The following is a 20,082-nucleotide window of genomic DNA, read 5'->3' as shown; positions in this document are numbered from 1 at the left end:
CTAAAATTGCTTCGGCCAAAAATCCCTTGCTATCACCACCCGCCACCTCAGCCTGCAGCAGAAACAAAAAACAAACAGGGCAACCTCGAGCATGAGGGCAAACAAAAGAGCAACCGGGCAGTACCATGAACCAAACAACAGGAAAAAAAATTTGGATCAGGTATGCAGATCAGACGCGAATTGGCTTGTAGTCCAATGGTAGGACAGTCCAGTGGGACGCTACCCACCAGGGTTCAAATCCTGGTGCTCGCACCTTTTCCTGGGATTTTCCTAGGATTTACCGGTGTTACACGTTAAGTGGTAAGCGACGTTCCCGTCGACGACGAGACGACAGTGGTGACTTCGAGAATCTTCAGATCTGCCGGTGCTCAGTCCTTCGGAGGTGCTCATAGGGGTAGGATTTGCGTACGTGTATTCATAGGGTGTGAGTGTGCGTGCGTGTTGTGGGCGTCTTCGTTGTACTGTGTGATTCTAAAAAAAAAGTATGCAGATCAGACATTTAGTACTTGTTTAGGTATCCCATCATCTGCAATTTGGTTTTAGGGTTCTAACAACATAATAGATCCATACAAAATCACATCCTCTAGAAATGAAAAACCACAGATCTTTAGGTGACATAATAGATCCATACAAAATCCCATCCTCCATAAACGAAAAACCACATATCTTTAGATGCAAATTGCTATACACAGGTCAAAAGAGAGGTAGCATGCATGTAAGTTTCTGATTGGATGTGCTGATGCGCCTAGTTGCTCCCCTGTCCCACCCACACAATTGAATCCAGTATTGTAGACCTGATTGAATCAAGATTGAAAACTTGGTTAGTGGTTTTGATGCTGAAAATGAGCAACATTATTGTCTAAACAAAAATACTGATATGCTTGTACGGAACAATATTATTGCTTGGAAACCTAACTTATACTACCTAGTAGAAACCAATCTAATCAGATTTGTGCTTTGATTAAAAAATAGTTGTGCAGGGTAATAGAATAGGAAAAGACCAGTGAAAAAGAATGGATTTAAAATGAGCTCTTGCTAGAATTTGATTATCATTTCCTAAATGAGTCAGATGAAAATTCTACATACTGTACAGAAGCAGTTCAAGCTTCAGGACAGGGGAGCAACTGTTGCCTGCTTTGGGCAGTATATGACATTGTGCAGAGTCTAGAACAGCAAGTGTTGCCTGCTTTGGGAGGTGTTGAGGCTGCTGTTGGCAACTATAATATCTTGTTTAGTTGCAAAAACTTTTGGAATTTTGACATTGTAGCACTTTTGTTTGTATTTGGTAATTATTATCGGATCATGGTTTAACTAGTCTCAAAAGATTCGTCTCGCAAATTACAGACAAACTGTATAATTAGTTACTTTATTTAGCTATATTTAATTCTTCATGCATGTGCTCAAAGATTCGATGTGATGGGGAATTTTGTAAAGTTTTGGAATTTTGAATACAACTAAACAAGGGCATAGCTGAAAACCTCGAATATGTGCAGACTATTGCTGATAACACCTAAGGAATAGCAGATGTGGATGAGGTTTGGTCGACACCTCGAGTACCATACACTGGGTAAGTATTTTTCAAGTAAGCAGGAAGCTAGAGATTTCTACAACTCATGTGCAAAATGGATTGGTTTCTCAATCCTTATGGTCACTTCACGCCTGTCAGGTTTGACACAATAGCAGCACAAAAGTCCTATTTGTTTGTAACAAGGAAGGGCATGGGAGGAAGGTGAAAGAGGGCAATGCAACTGCTGAATCTGATGACAGCAATTATGAAGAAGGGGGCTCTGAACCTGAGAATAACAACAAAGAAGGTGGCGATGAAGATGTTGAGAAGAAGAAAATGATATTAAGGAGTGCTGAAAAAATAGTTTTATGGGGGGTACTGTATAAGTTGACAGTGGCCGTCCTTTCTGCTTCTGTCGTCTTGGCATTGTGACAAATGGGGGTTGAGAGGCTGCAGGAAAAAAAAGGCGAACAATTTTAACAAAAAAAAAGAGAGGGCATGCTTGAATCACTACATTACTTCAACTACATCAGGCAGGGCATGCTTGGTATATAGGTGTGGTGGACCAAAAAAAGCCTGGGCTGGAACCTTTGGCCAGAAGCCTCACCCCTAATTTTAGATTGTACTTTGCCTAATAAATATAATATTATTTCCTATATAAGATCATATTAATGCTTCTGTACACAGGAAAAGTTGCTAGTGTGCAATGTGGGGACATGTTTGAATTGCCTAATAAATGCAATATTATTGCTTATATAAGGTCATATTAATGCATGTGGATACATGAAAAGTTGCTAGTGTGCGGTGTGTGGGCATGTTTGAATTGCTTAATTAATGTAATATTATTGGCTGTATAAGGTCATATTAATGCATGTGGATACATGAAAAGTTTCTAGTGTGCGGTGTGTGGACATGTTTGAATTGCCTAATAAATGTAATATTATTGCCTGTATAAGGTCATATTAATTCCTACGGATATAAGAAAAGTTGCTAGTGTGCAGTGTGTGGTCATGTTTGAAAAGATCACTACTAATATAAAAAGCTACACTTAGCAAGGTGTACTATTCCTTATACTAAATTTGAAAAAAGGGGTGGTCTGCTTGACTGGCCTTTCTGTACTATCAAACCACGAACATAGCAATCTTCTCTCAACAGAAATAGAGCCTGGGGGCTGCAGATTTTACAGCAGAAGAGGCTGGAAAAAAATGCACAGAGTAATCAAATACCATGGTCTAACCATAGAGACCACTCCAAGAAAAATATTAATATTGTTGTCCCAACCTAAGTAAGCTGAAAGACAGATCTAAATTCCTTAAAAAGAAAAATAGACAAATGGATGGAGAATGCTACCTTCATTTTCATACAACTGTCAACGTTAAATTTAAATGACATGGAGAAGATGTTCAGATTTCAGATAAAGTGCTAGAGAGGATTAACGCTGTGAAGGAAAAAAATGCAGTAAAAATAGGAGAAATCTTATTGAGCGATCCCCCACCACCCCACACATGGTAATTTTGCTAATTTTTAAATAATATTGCATGTCTAGTATTATATTATGCCTGTGTTAACCGGAAAAGTTACTTAGTATGCAACACTGCAATATTGATATACCTAGGACATATAAACTCACCTAGTAGGAGAAAAAAAACATAAAAATGGCTATTGAATAGGGGTGTAAAACAACACGTAGCGCGCATAGCTCTGTTCTGCTCGGGCGAACACTGCATCAATAGTATGAAAAATTCAGAGATACAACACACACAGGTGAACAATGCAGGGGCTGATGTAGCTCACCTGCAATTTGCGGCCATAACGTGGCCCACAACAATTCCAGCGCTAAAATACTCTGTTGATGGGGTCTGCTTGACTAACCTTTCTGCACTTTCTCACAGAAGGCAAGCTTCACGTTAGTAGAAGAAAGAACTATGGGACCAAAACTCTAACATTCTTCAGGGGCCTTGGAATCACAACAAAGGCTAAAAAAATGCACAAAGCGCTCAGGTGATGAGCTCATGTTATCCCTTCTGGCATGAAGCGGAGAAGAGAACTACGGCAAATGTAGAACAATATCAAGAGGGAAGCACCTATCTAATAACAATACTTTTGTCTAACTAATAATGATACTTTGTCTATCTAAGTACAATACTTTGCCTAACTCAAAATAGTAATGTGCCTGAACCAAAGCATACGAAAAAACAGTCATGGAAGTACTGTCATAGTTTGACAAAGGGTAAATCAGTGACAAACTCTACTAATAGACTATACTGCTTTTTGCGACTCATGCTCTGCTCCGCGCAAACATTTCCTGAAAGCAATAGCCTAGCCTATGTTAATCTGACTATACTAGATGTGTGTCAATTTGCTGTGCATCACGGCTAGATCTTATGGCCAGGCTAATGCAGTGCATTTGATTTATTGATAGAACAAGATTATTGTAGTCAAAAGAATAGGAAGTTATGTATAAATCAACATTAAGATTATTGAACTAAAGAAGAACATGATCTCCTCAATAAATCTTCAGAGGCCATTGATGACCTATTAAAGCAATTCATCGCAAGCATTATCGTCCCCCAAATTGAGAAAATGAAGAACACACAGAGCTCTGTCTACTGGGCATGAACACATATCGCACATCGAGTACTGATGAAAAAAAATTGAACACACAGTTGCATCAAAAAGAAGCATTGTGCGGTGGCTGGACTAACCTTTGTGTGCTTATTATTATAACTTCCTTTCTACTTGCAGAAAAATCAGTGTTCCACCAGTAGGCCTCGAGTTTGATCAAAAAAACTAAAAAGGATCAGAAATCACGTGTTGAGTTGAAATCCAGAAAAATCAAAGATCGAGGGGGATGAGCACAAGCATCCCCTCCCGTGCTCTGCTAGTGTCTGCAAAAATCACCCTGGGATGAGCACAAGAATCCCCTCCCCGTGAACATGTCCAAAACAAACGCCACCCAAAAAAGCTCTCGAGAATCAAAACCTTGAATAAAAAAATAGGGTGCGCGGGGGGACTTGGATGTGCGCCTTGTCCTGATCTGCTCTTCCACACCCCCACACGGATGCCACCGCGGAATCCCCCGCTGATGAGCGTGCCGATGAAATCCACAAAAACCAGAGCGCATCAGAAGAATCGATGAAAAAAACCACGAGGAGGCGGGATTTTTGCACGCGCGGGGAGGGGGGATCGCTCACCTCGTAGGCGTGTAAGGGGCGCCGAACAGATAATAGATGGAAGCGGCCGTGCGAGCGGACATATATACTGCCGATTGTAACAAAGTCTTTACCAAAATAAATTGCCCTAGAGTGGTCACCTGGTAGGGAATTGTATGGGAGACCAGATGCTCGGTTAGCGTGGCCAATAAATGACTGAGGGTGCACGGTTAGGATTTTACTGTAGGTAATCATGTGGCCAACCACCCCTCGCAAATTGGTTCAATCCCCGACAAAGAGTCGCCGAGGGGAAGTTGCCGACAGTTTACAGTCGGCTATTGTGATTTCCGAGCATTCTAAGTAATGGCCAACAGTTTAAGTACGCTTGGCTAATATTAGGATTCTAGTAGTGTGCCAAAGAGTTGCAAGTAAGCTATACAAACATTTTTCTTGATTATATTATAGTAGGTTTATCTATATATAAAATTGTCGGTAGGAGACACCCCAACCTATTTCTTTATTTCAGACCTGTTTAATTTGCTCTCACAAGGAGTCGAATCCAAGCATACTAGATGCTAGTCAGGTGCTCTAGCCACTACGCTAGAGGCTCTTTCGCATATTAGGATAGTTCAATCGCATATCACAGGCCCCATACTGAAACTCTAAAATGTAGAAATTCAATTTAATCTGGACATGGTACAAAATAATGACGTCATCAATCAGGACATCGTATCGTATTTATTCATCTTATTAATCTCTCATATTTGAATTGCATCATACGAAAATGGCTTGCTTTCATATGTTGACCTGAATTTTTCATACTAACAGTTTAATCTCTCGTGATATCCAAAAATCCAACAAATTACTTACTAGGAACAAGTGAGAAGTGGTGATGCAAGTGCTACAGAATATTTTGAGCTTGGGGCAGTTATGCTACGGAGAACATTTTACCCGCAGCTATTAAATATCTACAGCAAGCAATGCAAAAATGGGATAGAGACGAGCACGATCTTGCACAGGTTAGTTATCCTCAACTACTTGGTTATGTTTCAACTAACTTGGCTCTACTTGGTTATGTTTCAACTAACTTAGCTTGTCCTGACATATTCTCTTTTTTCTTGCGCTCAAACACCTAATATGCATTTATTGAATTAAAAAACAGATAAGGAATCAAGTACAAAATGTAGGAAGCTAAACTGTAAAGAAGGATGACGTCATGTTTGTTTGCTCTCTGCTTGCTGAGTTATTTTGTTATAAATTACGTATGGCCCTCTTATGTCATCCAAGAAGGCGAAAATTATCAAATTAGTTTTCTTGTGAAGAGGATAATTTAGGAATTGCTTTATGTGCAAGCTGATATGGTTGCCGAAGCACTTGTGGATGTAGTCAAAGACGATGGTGTTGTTACTATAACCGTGATAGTTAGCTGTGCCTACGAACTCAAAGCACTACTGTTCTTGAAACCATATTCCCCTTTTTTTATTGTCAAACAGTTTTGCTTTGTTGGATAGGTGTACAATGCTCTAGGAGTGAGCTACAAGCGAGATAACAAACTCGACAAGGCAATCCAACAATTCCAGAAGGCGGTGGAACTTGAGCCAGGATACGTGACAGCGTGGAACAACTTGGGTGACTCATTTCTATATGTTAAAACCCACCCTTCCTCGCCACCTAATTGGTCCACTTCAGCTAAAATAATTTAGCCCGCACGATGCGCATCCCACGGCTCTCCTTCCCGCCGCCTCAACCCCGCCTCCTCCTCCTCCCCGCCACCGTCTCATCCTCCCCTCTCCTCCTCTCCGCCGCCGTCTCATCCACCCTCCTCCTTCTCCCCACCGCCGACCCACCGCTCCTCCTCGCCATCCCCGTCCCCGGCTTCTCCTCCGCCTCCTTCCCACCGCCTCCTCCGCGTCACCGACAAGGGTAACGTAGCTCGGCACCGGCGCCGCTTGCGCCGCGCGGGCTCTCGTCCTCCTTTCCCCCTTCTCCTTGGCGCTCCCGTGCAGCGTGGCGCTCACGCGGCCTCCTCTGCTCCATCCCCGTGCCGCCGCCTCACCGCACGAGACGGTGGCGGGTAGCGACGGCGCCACCGGGCACAACGCCAAGCGCGAGCCCCGGCAGGGTCCGTCGCCGGCCACTGCGCCGCGCGAGCGGGCCCTGCTGGTGGCCGCCAGCATTGCCTCCCCCACTCCCCCCCCCCCCCCGGCGCTGCCTGCTCCCGTAGTTTTCACCTCCACGAAACCCTAGCAACGGCCGCCGGCATCACAACTACCCGATGTCCCGCTCCCCCCCTCCTGTACACCGTCCGCGCGGATAGCAGGTGCAGGCACTGTTTCGCGCGAACATGAATGGCGACCGGCGGATGCGCAGCAGCTAGCGGCCCGCAGGTGAGTTTTTCCTCCCGTAAGCGGCTGATTTGTAGCATGCGGCAAGGTCTGTAGCTTCATGCCTGCATCCGCTCCAATTCCACCTCCTGTTGTTCGCATCTGTCTCATCAATGGAGGATGCACACTATATGTTTGATGATTTGCCCGTGCAAACCAAACCAATGATCTCATTCATGGAGGTGCACACCATATGTTTGATAGTTTGCCTTGGCAATGGTTAGTCGGTGAACAATCAACCATGCCCAGATTTCTGCATAGATAACAATAAAAGTGAATAGAAATGCGCTGACACATTCAGTTTACTTGCCTTGCCTAAGATAATGATTCTAGTTTCTAGCTCTCGGAAATGAATCATATTTTTGTAGCAATAAATTTGTAATAATCTATAAGTTCCTTGGGCATGCTCCTGTAGTAGTCTTATATCAAGTTCAGCATATTGCATATTTGCATTTGCAAATAGATTATGATTCTTTATCCTTTAACCTTTATTAACCATGCCCTAATTTCTGTAAAAGTTTGAATAAAAAGTGACTACACATGTAGCTGGCAATGAGTCATATTTGATGAAAACAAGAAGGCACATTCAGTCTACTTGCATTGCCTTAGGTAATGATGCTAGATCGAATATGAATCTTATTTTTTAAGCCATAAATTTAACAAGCTAAAAGTACCTTGGATATGCTCATATGCCTTTCTTATGTCAACTTCAGAGCAAACTGCATATTTGCATTGATAAAAGAAAAATAGTTCTTTATCCATTAGCCTTTGTGATTAAGCTCATGTACTGTATGTGTTTGCGACACGGTTTGATCTAATGTAACCATACTTCTTGACATATAATTATGGATTTTCTGGCGAGGATCAATGCCAGTAGTTGTAGAAATAAATAAGACAATCATTATGATTCTTGCTCCTACTATATGCTCTTGCATATCTGCACAAAAATACGTAACCATTTGACATTTACCTCTACTAGAAGCTATCATTTAACTGCAGGTGAATACTCACCCACTTGATATTTTCCCTTTTGTATTGCAAGAAAATTTACAAAACAGCAGAAAAAATTCAGCTGTTGTATTTGATTTGTTGATTTTGTGTAGGTATTATTGATTTACTTTCCAATTGATTACAATGCTCTTTGACATAAAGCTCTGCTCAAGATCCTTTTGCAGTGATGTTGTACTATTAACTTTTTTTTTGAAAGAATGTACTATTAACTTTTGTGCCTACCCCAACTTGCTTGGGAAAAAAGGCTATGTAGTTGTTTGTATGTTGTTGTTGTTGTACTATTAACTTTTGTGGTGATTGCTTCCAATCGAGCTGTTGTGCTTTCTGTGCAATGAGACACCACTGTGCTGATGGCTAAAAGGTCTTATGTATTAAGTTCCTGCTCATGTCTTTTCTTCTTTTTTTTCCCACCGCTTCATTTATTTACTTCACCAAGCATGATCCATATACCTCCCTGGGGAGTATGATACAAGTAGTTTTTTTCGGATGTGTATAGTGCACCAAAGAAAACATAGCAAATTGCGAATTGACAGTTATGAAGCTACTTTTCTAGTGTTGTTTTGCAGCATTGCACCTTAAGCGAGGACCTTTTTTATAAGATTTTTTTTAATTTTGTTATCATAGAAATATGAGATAACAGTGGATATTTCCAGCAAAGTTCAGGGTGTTTCTTATTTTTATTATTTGGTAAGGTGTTCAACCCAAACAGTTATTTGGTCAGGTTGATGCTCTGAATATTCTAGACTATTTGAATTCATGCATTTGGATGTTTGGCCTGCAGATACAAGTCATTACCTGGAGGTCCAAAAGGTAAATAACTTCAGACCTACCTGTTTAAATTATCGCAAATTATACAATAGATCTATTTCTTTTCACAAATGCTTCGAGATTATTCAATGCAGAGTCTGCAAATCTTAAATTTTGAGTCCTATCAGAGTTACTAGATGCTAACTCTTTCTGATAATCTCAGTGGAACTCACAAAGATCAATGCTTTCATGCTTCCTCATTGTACTCACGACACGAGGGATGCCGCTCCATAGTATTTATAGTGATCTATATTATCTCTTTAACATTGCACAACCTAATATGGATCTCTTTACTCAGGAAGAGCTGTGTCCAAATCCTTCACAAACTATCTTAAACCTTGATTGATGGATTTGGTTTCTGCAGGCTGTGTGGCTCATCTTGAAGAACTTATAATCCATTAAACTATAAACACTGATCGACACTATCCTTACATACCTTCTCTTCTATATGTGCTGAGCACATAAAGGCATCCAAATAACGCCACATCAACTAATACACCAAAAGAAATAATTCAGTTGCACTAAACATGAGTAACACGAGTTGCTTTCATTTTTCAATCTATATCACACCTGTATGCTGATTCATACTATGGTGGTGCAGTGGCAGCTTATGGGCATATGGCCAGCATGCTATTGTATAAGTGATCTATATACATCCAGCATGTTATGACATTAGTTTCTCCTACTCTGTGGGGCTAGATGTCCTTTATCCACATTGCTATCCAGTGTTGTTCGCTACCTACTTTGGTCCAAGTAATCAATGTTATACAGTCGTCCGACTAATCGCGATTAGTTGACCTTATCGCTCCGCTGGCTTCGATAAGTGGAGCGACTAGCTTTTGTCGATCAGATGTCTGATCGTCCAACTAATAGTCGCCTAATCGAGATTAGTCGTCCGACTTGCTGCATGGTCGATCAGGTTGCCGGCCAAAAGATGTCCAGCACCGCCTGTACTGGGCTCAATTAGGCCCATTAGGGTTAACTATATAGAAGCCACTTCTGTGCACCACGCTGGCACAAACCTCCGCTCGACTGCTCGAGTCGAGCCGCCACCACCACTGCCGCCTGCGTCACGCCACCGTCGCCTGCATCGTGCCGCCGCCGCCGCTCGCATCAAGCCGCCGCCCGACCGCCTGTGTCACGCCGCCCGGGTCACGCGGCCGCCAGCTCGCATCACGCCGTCGCCTGACCGCCTGCGTCACGTCGCCTGGCCGCCGCCCGCCGGCGTGGAGGCGTCTGAAGATGAGCTCCTCCTCCGATGGTAAGTTTTCTTGCTCTGCTCTGCTCTTGGCTCGTTGCTCGTGCTATGCTCTTGGCTCATTGCTCTTGCTCTGCTTGGCTCATTGCTCTGCAGATTTCGATGCACAACGGCAAAGGCAGGTGCAAGTGATCGACGACTAGTCGCGACTAGTCGCCTTATCGGTGCCATAGAGACTAGGTTCGACTAGACGACTGTATAACATTGCAAGTAATAGGATATTTTCTGTGCATGCACGTGCGCCTCGAGTATTCTGCACTGGTTAACAGGAATATCTATCAAGACAACACCCATCATTTTTTCGATTGATTTGCCCTTGTATTCACCTGTCAAATTTTACCGTGCTATTGACGCATTTCTGTAGCCATTTTTTACTCTGCATGAGTATGTCATTGTCATAATGTCATTTTCCTGGTCGCAAAGGCTCCATTTTGCTAGCTAAAGTATACCATGGCATTGATACCAGTTAATTTTTTTTTCCGATTGTTGTCTATAGCATCTCATCCTCTAGCTGCGCTACTCCATAGTAATAGTGTAACAAGAATGAACTTAATACCAGTTAAAGAACATGTCAATGTTGGTTCAGATTATGAATCTTCATAAAGATTCCCACTTCATCGATTGTAGTATCCTATAAACGTTATAGTGTCATGTGAATTTGCAAGATTTAGTTGCTTCAATAGATTAATTTATATGACGTACTAAACCTCAATTTAAGGCGACAAATTTTGTACTAATAACATCTAGAATGTCTAACTGAAATTTCTGGAGTGGATACAACTTGGTCCCTTTTGTTTGTAATACCTGAAGCTTCATCATATGGTCATGACAATGGGATGACAAGGGGCTCATGCGAGGAAATGTGTACATTCCATAATTTGAGGTAAATAAAAGCAATTATTTCACAGATACTTTGTTGCTAGGAATATATAGTTGCACATTGAAAATATTCACCACAGGTCGGATTAGGTAATGTCCTATGCTTTTGTTAGATGTTCGCATCCGTTGGCATTGAAGAGAAGGCTTTATAATGGCTTCTGTTTGTATTAAAATTGAAGTCATTCCAATCTTTTCCATTTGTTATTGTAATATAGTAGTCACAAGCAGCTGCTCCTACAATTATTTATTTGCGATGTTAATTGTAATTAGTAACAAATCTCAGTGATATTTTAGACTATAGAATGTAGACGTCCATTTGCTCCCTTTAGTTTTTTTTGTCATTGATGAGAATTCTCATCACTTCTCTGTGATATATCTTACACATTTAAGGAAATGCTAATAATGGATGGTTATTTGCTACCCATGTTTTTTTCAGAAATTATTTCACCTCTCATGTATACAGATATGACATTGTTGAGCAAATGATATTATCATTACATTACTAAAATAACTGCAAGGGCGCGCCAAGGCGCGCGCAAGTCAGCCCTCAAGGCCTTCGAGGAGGTCCTGCTCTTCGATCCAAACAACAAGATTGCGAGGCCACGCCGAGACGACCTTAGGCAGCGTATTGGCATGTACAAGGGTGTTCCAATAAAAACCGAAAAGCGATAGATACGCTTTTCATATATATTAAGATGTACTCCTACACGATGTCCATAGATTTTTGCATGTATTGCCAAAACTTTTAAGAAATAAACAAAAATAGTACTGAAAATATCCTTCAGCACTACTTTCTCCTCATGATGAACTTATGAAGTCAAACAAGAAAAATGCACAGCGGCCAGCTAATTTGAGTAATATCGTCCTCTTCTGCAAGCAGAAGAGTGTAGCCTTCCGGTTGCAACTGGAACGGTAAACAATACTCCCTCCGTTCTGAAATTGATGTCGCCGTTGATTTTTTTAGTTACGTTTGATCATTCGTCCTATTCAAAAAAATAAATTTTATGATTTGTTTTATCACTTAAGAAACTTGTAACGTAACTTATAACTTTACACATTTAGACTAATATTTTGAATAAGACGAATGGTCAAACATAACAAAAAAAAAGTCAATGACGACATCAATTTCAGAATTGAGTAGTATGTGATACGCAATGAAACGTGTATTTGTTAAAGCATCAATGTAGGGCGCGTTTGGAATTCTTGCCTTGCTTATCTGAGCAAAAAATCAGGCGTTTGATTGTTTTGATCACTGCCTTGGTGCCTGTGCCGTCAACGAATTCTTATAAAAACGAGCAAGCCAAAACCGCTCTCCGCTGCGGGCAAGGCGAGCCTTGCTGGGCGAGATCAACCAGCAAAGGATCCAAAGGGACCCGTAATAGTGCCAGCAGAGAGTTACACCAAGAAAAAAGAATTGAATCGCGATCTGAAGCCGACAAACCTTACTAACCTTGCCGCCAGTGAACAGCAAAGGAAGACGGACCTTGCTGCTCAAATCGGCCGCTGCGGATTTGGCTCACATTCGACGGAGCCAAAAGCACACACGAATCAATTCTTTCCTGGTCAAAAGCTTGAATTAGAAACAACTAAGCGAAAGCTGACCTGGGAATCGTGGTGGCTAGTAGTAGACGCATCAGTCCACCGCCATCAAATTGTGGAGCAAACGCGGCAAGCACGAATCTCATCCTCAACTGTCCGACCAGGCAACGACACCAACTAGATCCAAGCCTGCAGCAGGACTGTGGAAGGGTACGGTGACACCGGATTCCCTGCGGTGGTGAATCCTCAGAGCAGGATGAAAATGGGCCTTCAACGGCGGCGCAGCGAGCAGTCGATCTTGCCGAGATTCCTGCCGGGAATGAGAAAGGGATGTGTGTGCGGTTTTCGGATCCCCAAGCCGATAGGAAACGTGCCGCACAAATGGGGAACGTGGACTCTGATAAATCTTATGTTAGGTATGTACTAGCAGATGCCCATGTGCGGCATGCACATGTTTTAAAAAATCCAAAATTAGAATTGTATATTTATAGTTAACGCTTACACGTGGCAATGATATAATTTTTTTAAAAAAACGAATGAATATTTACTAAAGAAAGAGTCCAGCTTTGTGCACTTGTACATGTGGTCAATAATTCAATATCATGAACTGTAACAGATATTATGGCATGGAATGAAGAAATCATCATTACTAACTTATTAATCATAGCATCAAAGTTCTGAACACAAATTGCAACTAAGTTGAAGAGCATCCCAAAAATGTATAGCCAAAAATTCCGCACGTTAATATTTCTTGAAGAGCGTTTCTTGATAATAGCCTGCATTTTTCAAAAGTTGAAACATGCTACACTCTTGAAGAAATTCTTTGTGACAGTTCCCATTAAATGTATCATCCCAAAACTGTTCGAGGAAAAAAATGTATCATCCCAAAATCAGATACACAGTTAACTTACTTCTGTATATACACTAGCAAAACCACTTAAAAGAGCCATCACCTGCAACAAAAAATAAAAGAATAATAACATTCAGCAGGTTGAGCTAAATACTTCATGCAGTACATCTAACTGAAAAGAATGATTCTTTTCTCTACTATGACTCACAATTGCCATCATCCAACCTTGAATAGGGGTCTGCAGAACATGATCTGACCTGGAAAAGGACATATTATAATGCTATCAGTTGATTACTTCAGTGTGACGTTTGGACAAATGAGGAAAGAATGACTAAATAATGCAAAACAAAAAACAATCAATCATGTTCTGCTTACGAGGGATTGAGCTGAGCAATAGTGCAACCAGCACATAACAGAATAAATGCAGCCCACTGTATTTCACTCAACCTGCATTAGTTTTGACATGCTAGGTTAAGAAGGGAAACAGCTGTTGGTGAGGAAAAGGCTTAAAACTTTGGAGACGAGGAAGCGAAGTAGTTTTATGACTTATGACAACCAACTATGAGGATAGCAAGGTACTAAAACATTTGGTAGGCCAAAGTCATATATTGTAAAAACTCAATGTGCAATAACAAGCTAAGCAGACTGTCCATGTCTTATCATTTGACAGTGTCTTCATAGGGTTTTTGGTCCTAGAGACACCTTGTGCTATTTTGGTTGGGTGATTGCATTACACATTCTTGTACTAATTTTTGGTCATGCGAAGATAAGATGGACATCAAATGGCTCATGTTTGGAGTTTCAGAGTTAGGATGGATTATCCATTGATCAGCTGGCTCCTAAATTAAACAGTTCATTGGATGATAGGTTCCTGCCTAAGGATGAATATTTGTTGTGATTGTGTAATAGCTCAACTCTGTGTTCACAGAACTATAATGCGGCATGCAAGGTTAGCATCCAACATCAAACAAAGGCTTCAAATAAAGAAGGAAAAAGGCTAGCCCAATGACAGTGATACCAGCAAGCTTAACACAAAGAACACATTCATATAATCCCTCTATTCCCAGCTGCAGTAGGTACATTGATTGAGTCATTTCCAATGGTAAGAACAATGTAAGGAGAAAAATAAGACTTACTTTTCTTTAGAATGATACGGTATAAGACACCGGTGCTGATAATATTCAAGTTTTTCAGGATCAGGTAAGCTGGTGCATCCACATATGCAAAGATATAATACTGACAGCCACAGGAAGCAGTAAGAGCATGGTAACGTTTGTTTTGTGTTTATTATTATTTTCTGCAACAAGAAAAGGAAGCAAAATAGCATTATATTATCAACAAAGGACTGGTCAAATGGACATACCTGCAACAAGTTCTTCACCATGTAAAGTATAGCAGGAATGGGGTAACTTCATCGAATGATGTAGTTAACCTAAAAACAGTAAACTGAATGTCTAGAGAGTAGGAAGAAGACTATAAGCACTTAATAAGTAATCACACGAAAGATTACTGTAAAATCATCACCTATTATCTTCGGTAATGCCTTGACTGTTCCATGTTCTGTAAACATAGGACCTGGCGGAACATATTGACAGAAAATAGATTGATTCCAGAAAGTATCAGATATAGTACAATAATTGCAAGGAATAACACTTACTTGAGCTTCCAAGTATTCTTGCCCTTTGGCCCTCCTGCAGTGCTAAGACTCGAAGTTGCTGAAGCTGCAAATGGTACTGACATTAAATATACAAACCATCTGAATATACATACCACCCAAACTGAAGATGCACACGGTTTTAGATGATCGACAATACTAAAAATGTTGATACTATAACATCCTAGATAGAAGTGGCAATGGACTTTTTTCAGGGAACCACTGCATATCACAAGCTCTCAACTTCCATTCGAAGTCAAGTGGTCATATATGACATCAATTATACACAAGTACTACATCCCATCCTAACTGTTGTTCTTGACTATAACGTTGTTAACTCAGAGTCAAATTAACTCATTGCCAGCAACCATGAGGTCAAAATAATCTCACAGAAGCAGAGAAGCTACGGCTTGCATAACAGATTAAGAAATCTAATACCTGCATTTTTGTACTGAGCTCTTGTCCCATATCCATCAAGATCAAAGCATTTGGTTGATATCCCTGGGACGGAACAACCTGAATGGACACAAAAATAGTTGAGATTGGGATTAGCATTTGAGAACATCCTAGTGAGGATTGACATGGAGATGTGTTAAATGGTTGCTGATGAGCAAATGAAGTAGTGCAGTGGCTAATTAGGGTGCTACAAATGCTTCTTTTAACACAAATCATTTGTAAACAGGCAAGCTGCAGCATTTAGACTTCAGGTTTAGGGACTTCATTGTTGTACCATGAGTCACAAGCATCATGTGCAGGTCTGGTAACACAACAATTTTACAAGGAATACACAAAAGGCAGTCAGCATCCTAAATTCACACAAGCATTCATCATCTGCTGGCACACTCCGGCTGCAACTAAAACAAAAAAAATACATTAGAACTGAAACAAAAGAAAAAAATAGTTTCACAATAATAACCCACAATACATTAGTTTCACAAAAGAAAAAAAATACATTAGTTTCACAAAAGAAAAAAAAATACATTAGAGCAGACAGCAGGCTGGCTTTTGAGATCACAAATCACCCACAATTAGTCCGAGGCAGAAAGGATCATATGATCAGTTTTTTTTCATTGCACTCAAGAGTTTAGAAGACCATCCAAGAAACAGGTAATACTAAGCAAGCATCCACAGCTGCGATAAGAAGACTGGCAGGCAGCACATGGACTCACCGTATGTCGTCGCCTCCCCTGGCAGAGACGTAGCGCGAGACGTTCAGGTGTTTCAGGGTTTAGGTTTGATCAGACTTGCTGACTTACGGATAAAAAACATGGCCCCCAGCTTTCTGAAGGATCACAGCTCCAACAGCAACATCCCCAAGGAAAATTGGCAATCTGAGATGCACATGCAGATGATTTAACTGTGTGGCAAAATAAAAGGAGCATACCACAATTAACTCTCTTCAATGAGGCTCATGCCCTATCCATGTTTGAACTTGGCCAGTTGGTCATCTGTTCAGTTATTAATCTTTCAAAAAAAAATTCTTCAGTTATTAGAGTTTTAGACAGTACTTCCTATTCATTTTGTAGAAGTAACATTTCTTTTCAAATTACATTGTTCTGATAAAATCGTGAAAATTTAAAGAGGACAAGCAGCAATATTGTTTCTACATCAATTTATCATTCTCAAATCAAGCAAATTTGAAGAGTGTGTAAACTGCATGGTATAAGTTGCCTACCTCTGTTACCAGAAGAGCCTTCACTAACTCATCTTGAGATGATGCTGTGAATGGAATGAACATATTCAAATAAGGAGAGTCAGTTGGAGGAAAACAGTATACAAGCACTGCAAGGGCCAATATGTTGTTTAGATTGATTGACACCAAATTTGGGTATACCTTTGATTGGAAAGCCATTCAGAAAAGCACCTTTTACACGGATCGCAGTGAAAAGCTAAATGAAACAAACAGCATGAGTCCTTGCGGCTGCCTCCACAATTTCAATTTTGATGCCATTCGGGTGGCAGGCTTTACCCTTGCAATAAGCCGATAACACCCTTTCAACATATACAGGTATCCAGATATTTGCAATTTGACAATATAGAATAAGGAGCATACATTAGAGTCAAAGCGTGGTACCTGCACAAAAATGATGCACACACACACATACTCATCGGTGGACCAGGCAAGCAAGCATTCCATTCATACAGAGAAAAATGAAGCACACAATAAGTAATGTATAACTTAAAACATCAGAAAACACAAAAATGGAAGGTCAAAATAAGCAATGAGATTTGAAACATCAAATATTTTCAATAAAACAGCTAGGCAAGCATTTCACCTGTTAGGTATTGCAGTTTTCACCAGAGCTTGCCGCGGGCGCCGTTGATCGCCGACCGGCCGGAAGCAGGGTTGAGGAGGTCAGGGCTGTCAAGTGCTTCGTAGAAGTCCTCATCATCTGCAAGGGGGAGAAAATCTGTCAAGAACAAGAGATAATCTCGTACCGTTGCATCTGGCGCCGGCAGCAGAGAGGGGACATGTCACCACGGATTCTTAATGGTGGTGTGGACGGTGTAGCACTGTAGCCTCTGTCGAGGCGGAGGCGGACAGGCCACGAGCCGATGAAGCCGTTGCGGTCACGCAGATGAGGTCACGGCGAGCCGCGCCGCTGCCGTCCCCGGTTGACGCCATCTAAGCACGATGCGCACATCCTTGTGGACGGTGCGCCGCCGCAGCCCGGCCGCCTCACGTCGCGCCTCCGCCCAGCCGCGCAGCCGCGGCCGCGGCCGCTCCGCCCGCCGCTCCCGCCGCGCGCTCCCACCACCCACGCGGATCCGGCATGGTGGCCGCGTGCAGGGCCGACAGATGGCAGCGAGCGGCTGCCGTTGTCATGAGAGAGAGAGAGAGAGAGGAGGAGGAGGAGGAGGAGGAGGAGGAGGGAAGGAGATCGCGAGGCCCCGCCGCCACACCACGCCTGCGTCGGCCCTGCCACCGCTCCGCGCATGCCCCACCGCCGCTCCGCGCAGGGAACCGAGTAGGGGAGGGAGGAGGGGTGCGCAGTGGTGGAGGGGAGCGAGGTGGGCCAGCGCGGCGAGGCAGGGAGGAGGGGAAGGAAGGGGGGCAGCCCCGCGGTGGGAGGGGAGGGATCAAGGAGTCAACCCTGCAATCACGGAAGACCCCGTCGCACCCGGTACCCGCCTGTTCGCTGCAATCACGGACATGTAGCGATCACGGAGGCCGGTATGGCGCGTGGGAGGGTAGGTTCCACGGTGAAAAAAAAGCACTCGGACGGCAGAAACATCGCCGAATGTGTCCGCCCCCTGGCTTGGTCAAAGTATTTTAGCTGACATGTGGGTCTAAAGAGGTGGTTTGTGAGGTGGGTGGGTAGGCTAATCTTGATACATGTTAATTTCAATTCTTTTAGATTCTTATAGTATATATATAGATAGATATAGATAGATACATATTTCAAATGATAAATGGATATGTACACATACCCAACAAAGTGGTTTCAATCGAGAAAATCACTCTGTATACCACTCGAATGACAAAATCAAATTCAAATGAAATTTGAATAGTTCTTCATCGGTAACCGAGTGATTTCATCGTAACTACTCGGATTTTTCGGTTTACCATCACAGAAAGGTCTAAACCAAATTAATTAAAAATAACAAAAATAATAACATTTAAAAATTTTGTATGACCTTTGCAAATCATTTACAACAATATTAATCACTTATTAGTACACATAACATGCATGAAAACTCACAATGTATATATAATTTTACAACATGAGTTTAAGTCTCGAAAAATAAAATCTTTCAATATAACATGTATTTTTTCCACAAATAATTATACGAAACACAATATATTACAAACATGGTATATATTACAAATTTAGAGAAGAGAATACGGTGGGTTTTTTTCTTTATTTTCTCTTTTCTCGATTTTTTCATCATTGATATGTGCTTGTTTACGTAAACTTCTTTCACCTCAATTTTTCATTTCTCATCGATTTGGTTTACAAATTTCATATCAAATTTTATTAAAATTTTAAATTTTATTTAATCGAAATCCTATCATTCGATGAAATTGAATTGGATCCATTTGATCAGTAACCACGATGAAAACCATGTGCTCAACCATGTATTCAAGTTCAACCATACCTGCTCACCAACGACGTCCGACGATAGATCCTTAACAAGGACGTATGACCACACCTGATTGACGAGGCCGTTTGTCGGTACCCTGTAGCAGGGATACCCACTCCTACTGCCGCAAAGCAGGACTCGCGTAGTCATCAGCAACTACGCCCGAGGAAGGGGAGCTCCGCGCCGACAGCTAAGGGCTCGGACCACCCCCCCTCCCCGTAGGGGTCCGGGACCTCCTGGCGTCCGACCGGACCCCCCACGCGCATGGGACCAGAATACCGCCGGGGCGGGGTCCGGGGGAGCCACGTGTCCCGCATTCAATGCGGGTGGTTGAGGCATGCTCTGACGCCGCAGAACGCGGGGCAGCCTTTGTCAGGCCTCACTGTACACCGCATATTACCGAGGAACACAGTGCAGCCGCAGGCGCAGCGCCCGCGCAGAGCACGCCTTGCCGCATTAAATAGATGCGACGGCACGGCCCTTTCCATCATGTCGCCTACACCGCAAGCTACTCGGCCGATACAGCTACGCGGCAGGCTACGCCACAAGCTACGTCTGGCACTGTTTCGACAAGACAGGGCAAAGCACGCCGGTCAGAAGATTCCCGCGGACAAACCAGGGAAATCCTGGAATAAGATCTCCGTCACCTGCAGCGCCATAATGCTCTGTACAGTATGTTATTTTACACTACATCATTGGGCCCACCTGTCGGAGACTCAACGGTCATGTACGCGCCTCCCTTGAGATATAAAAGGGAGGCGCTCGCTAGAACAGAAAAAAGGAGGACACACACGGGCTCTCAAGCTCTTGGGAGCACAAGCAATACAACACATAGTGGACGTAGGGTATTACGCCTCGGCGGCCCGAACCACTCTAAACGCTGGTGTTCATTATGTTCTAGATCGAGATCGAACTAAGCCCAGCTACCCCTCGAGTTCATACTCCCTTAGGGCCT

General features: G+C 42.4%; 2 protein-coding genes across 70 annotated transcripts; both read right to left on the bottom strand.

Moving 5' to 3' along the window:
• Window positions 1–483: 483 nt before the first annotated feature.
• LOC120669979 lies at window positions 484–4,980 on the bottom strand. 20 transcript variants are annotated; one of them, XM_039949917.1, is made up of 8 exons: window positions 4,702–4,966; window positions 4,490–4,589; window positions 4,213–4,297; window positions 3,302–3,388; window positions 2,617–2,702; window positions 1,887–1,957; window positions 1,647–1,793; window positions 484–794 (listed from the first exon to the last, which is right to left on the bottom strand). In XM_039949917.1, exons 1-8 carry the CDS (start codon window positions 4,912–4,914, stop codon window positions 669–671), a joined length of 915 nt encoding a protein of 304 aa, XP_039805851.1. In that variant the 5' UTR covers window positions 4,915–4,966; the 3' UTR covers window positions 484–668. The 20 variants fall into 20 exon arrangements, 5 of the variants coding, with proteins under 5 accessions (XP_039805851.1, XP_039805853.1, XP_039805850.1 ...); XR_005672931.1 differs by having other exon boundaries at window positions 1,479–1,957; window positions 4,702–4,942; XM_039949919.1 differs by lacking the exon at window positions 1,647–1,793 and having other exon boundaries at window positions 4,702–4,963.
• Window positions 4,981–11,411: 6,431 nt separating this feature from the next.
• LOC120669982 (CMP-sialic acid transporter 2-like) lies at window positions 11,412–18,154 on the bottom strand. 50 transcript variants are annotated; one of them, XR_005672947.1, is made up of 15 exons: window positions 17,095–17,311; window positions 16,876–17,011; window positions 16,717–16,760; window positions 16,211–16,372; window positions 15,772–15,895; window positions 15,480–15,557; window positions 15,045–15,108; window positions 14,912–14,962; window positions 14,751–14,819; window positions 14,524–14,623; window positions 13,763–13,834; window positions 13,596–13,644; window positions 12,601–13,490; window positions 12,449–12,501; window positions 11,762–12,262 (listed from the first exon to the last, which is right to left on the bottom strand). XR_005672947.1 is itself a non-coding variant. In XM_039949925.1 (8 exons), the coding sequence occupies exons 3-8, from the start codon at window positions 14,800–14,802 to the stop codon at window positions 13,062–13,064; spliced, it is 567 nt and encodes a 188-aa protein (XP_039805859.1). In that variant the 5' UTR covers window positions 14,803–14,819; window positions 14,912–14,962; window positions 15,045–15,473; the 3' UTR covers window positions 11,412–13,061. The 50 variants fall into 50 exon arrangements, 6 of the variants coding, with proteins under 6 accessions (XP_039805859.1, XP_039805856.1, XP_039805860.1 ...); XR_005672952.1 differs by lacking the exons at window positions 11,762–12,262; window positions 12,449–12,501 and adding exons at window positions 17,318–17,434; window positions 17,521–18,152 and having other exon boundaries at window positions 13,285–13,490; window positions 16,876–17,004; window positions 17,095–17,115; XR_005672950.1 differs by lacking the exons at window positions 11,762–12,262; window positions 12,449–12,501 and adding exons at window positions 17,318–17,434; window positions 17,521–18,151 and having other exon boundaries at window positions 13,285–13,490; window positions 17,095–17,115.
• Between the last annotated feature and the right edge of the window lie 1,928 nt (window positions 18,155–20,082).

Source organism: Panicum virgatum, chromosome 4N (genome assembly GCF_016808335.1).
Source record: "Panicum virgatum strain AP13 chromosome 4N, P.virgatum_v5, whole genome shotgun sequence".
NCBI lineage: Eukaryota > Viridiplantae > Streptophyta > Magnoliopsida > Poales > Poaceae > Panicum > Panicum virgatum.
The sequence above is the reverse complement of the archived record's forward strand: the minus strand, read 5'-3'. Positions and strand labels throughout refer to the sequence as shown.

Excerpts from the sequence above, each read along its gene's own strand:
- LOC120669979 (XM_039949916.1), bottom strand. The coding sequence starts at position 4,914 with ATGATTACCTACAGTAAAATCCTAACCGTGCACCCTCAGTCATTTATT. Across the intron at positions 3,389-4,212 it reads ATAATAATAAGCACACAAAG|TGCAGAAAGGTTAGTCAAGC; the intron begins GTTAGTCCAGCC and ends TCTGTGAGAAAG. Across the intron at positions 795-1,646 it reads CTGACAGGCGTGAAGTGACC|GTCTACAATACTGGATTCAA; the intron begins ATAAGGATTGAG and ends TGATTCAATCAG.
- LOC120669982 (XM_039949922.1), bottom strand. The coding sequence starts at position 14,771 with ATGGTGAAGAACTTGTTGCAGGTATGTCCATTTGACCAGTCCTTTGTT. Across the intron at positions 13,491-13,595 it reads AAGGTTGGATGATGGCAATT|GTGATGGCTCTTTTAAGTGG; the intron begins GTGAGTCATAGT and ends TTTTTGTTGCAG. Across the intron at positions 13,314-13,448 it reads TTGCTAGTGTATATACAGAA|GCTATTATCAAGAAACGCTC; the intron begins GTAAGTTAACTG and ends TGAAAAATGCAG.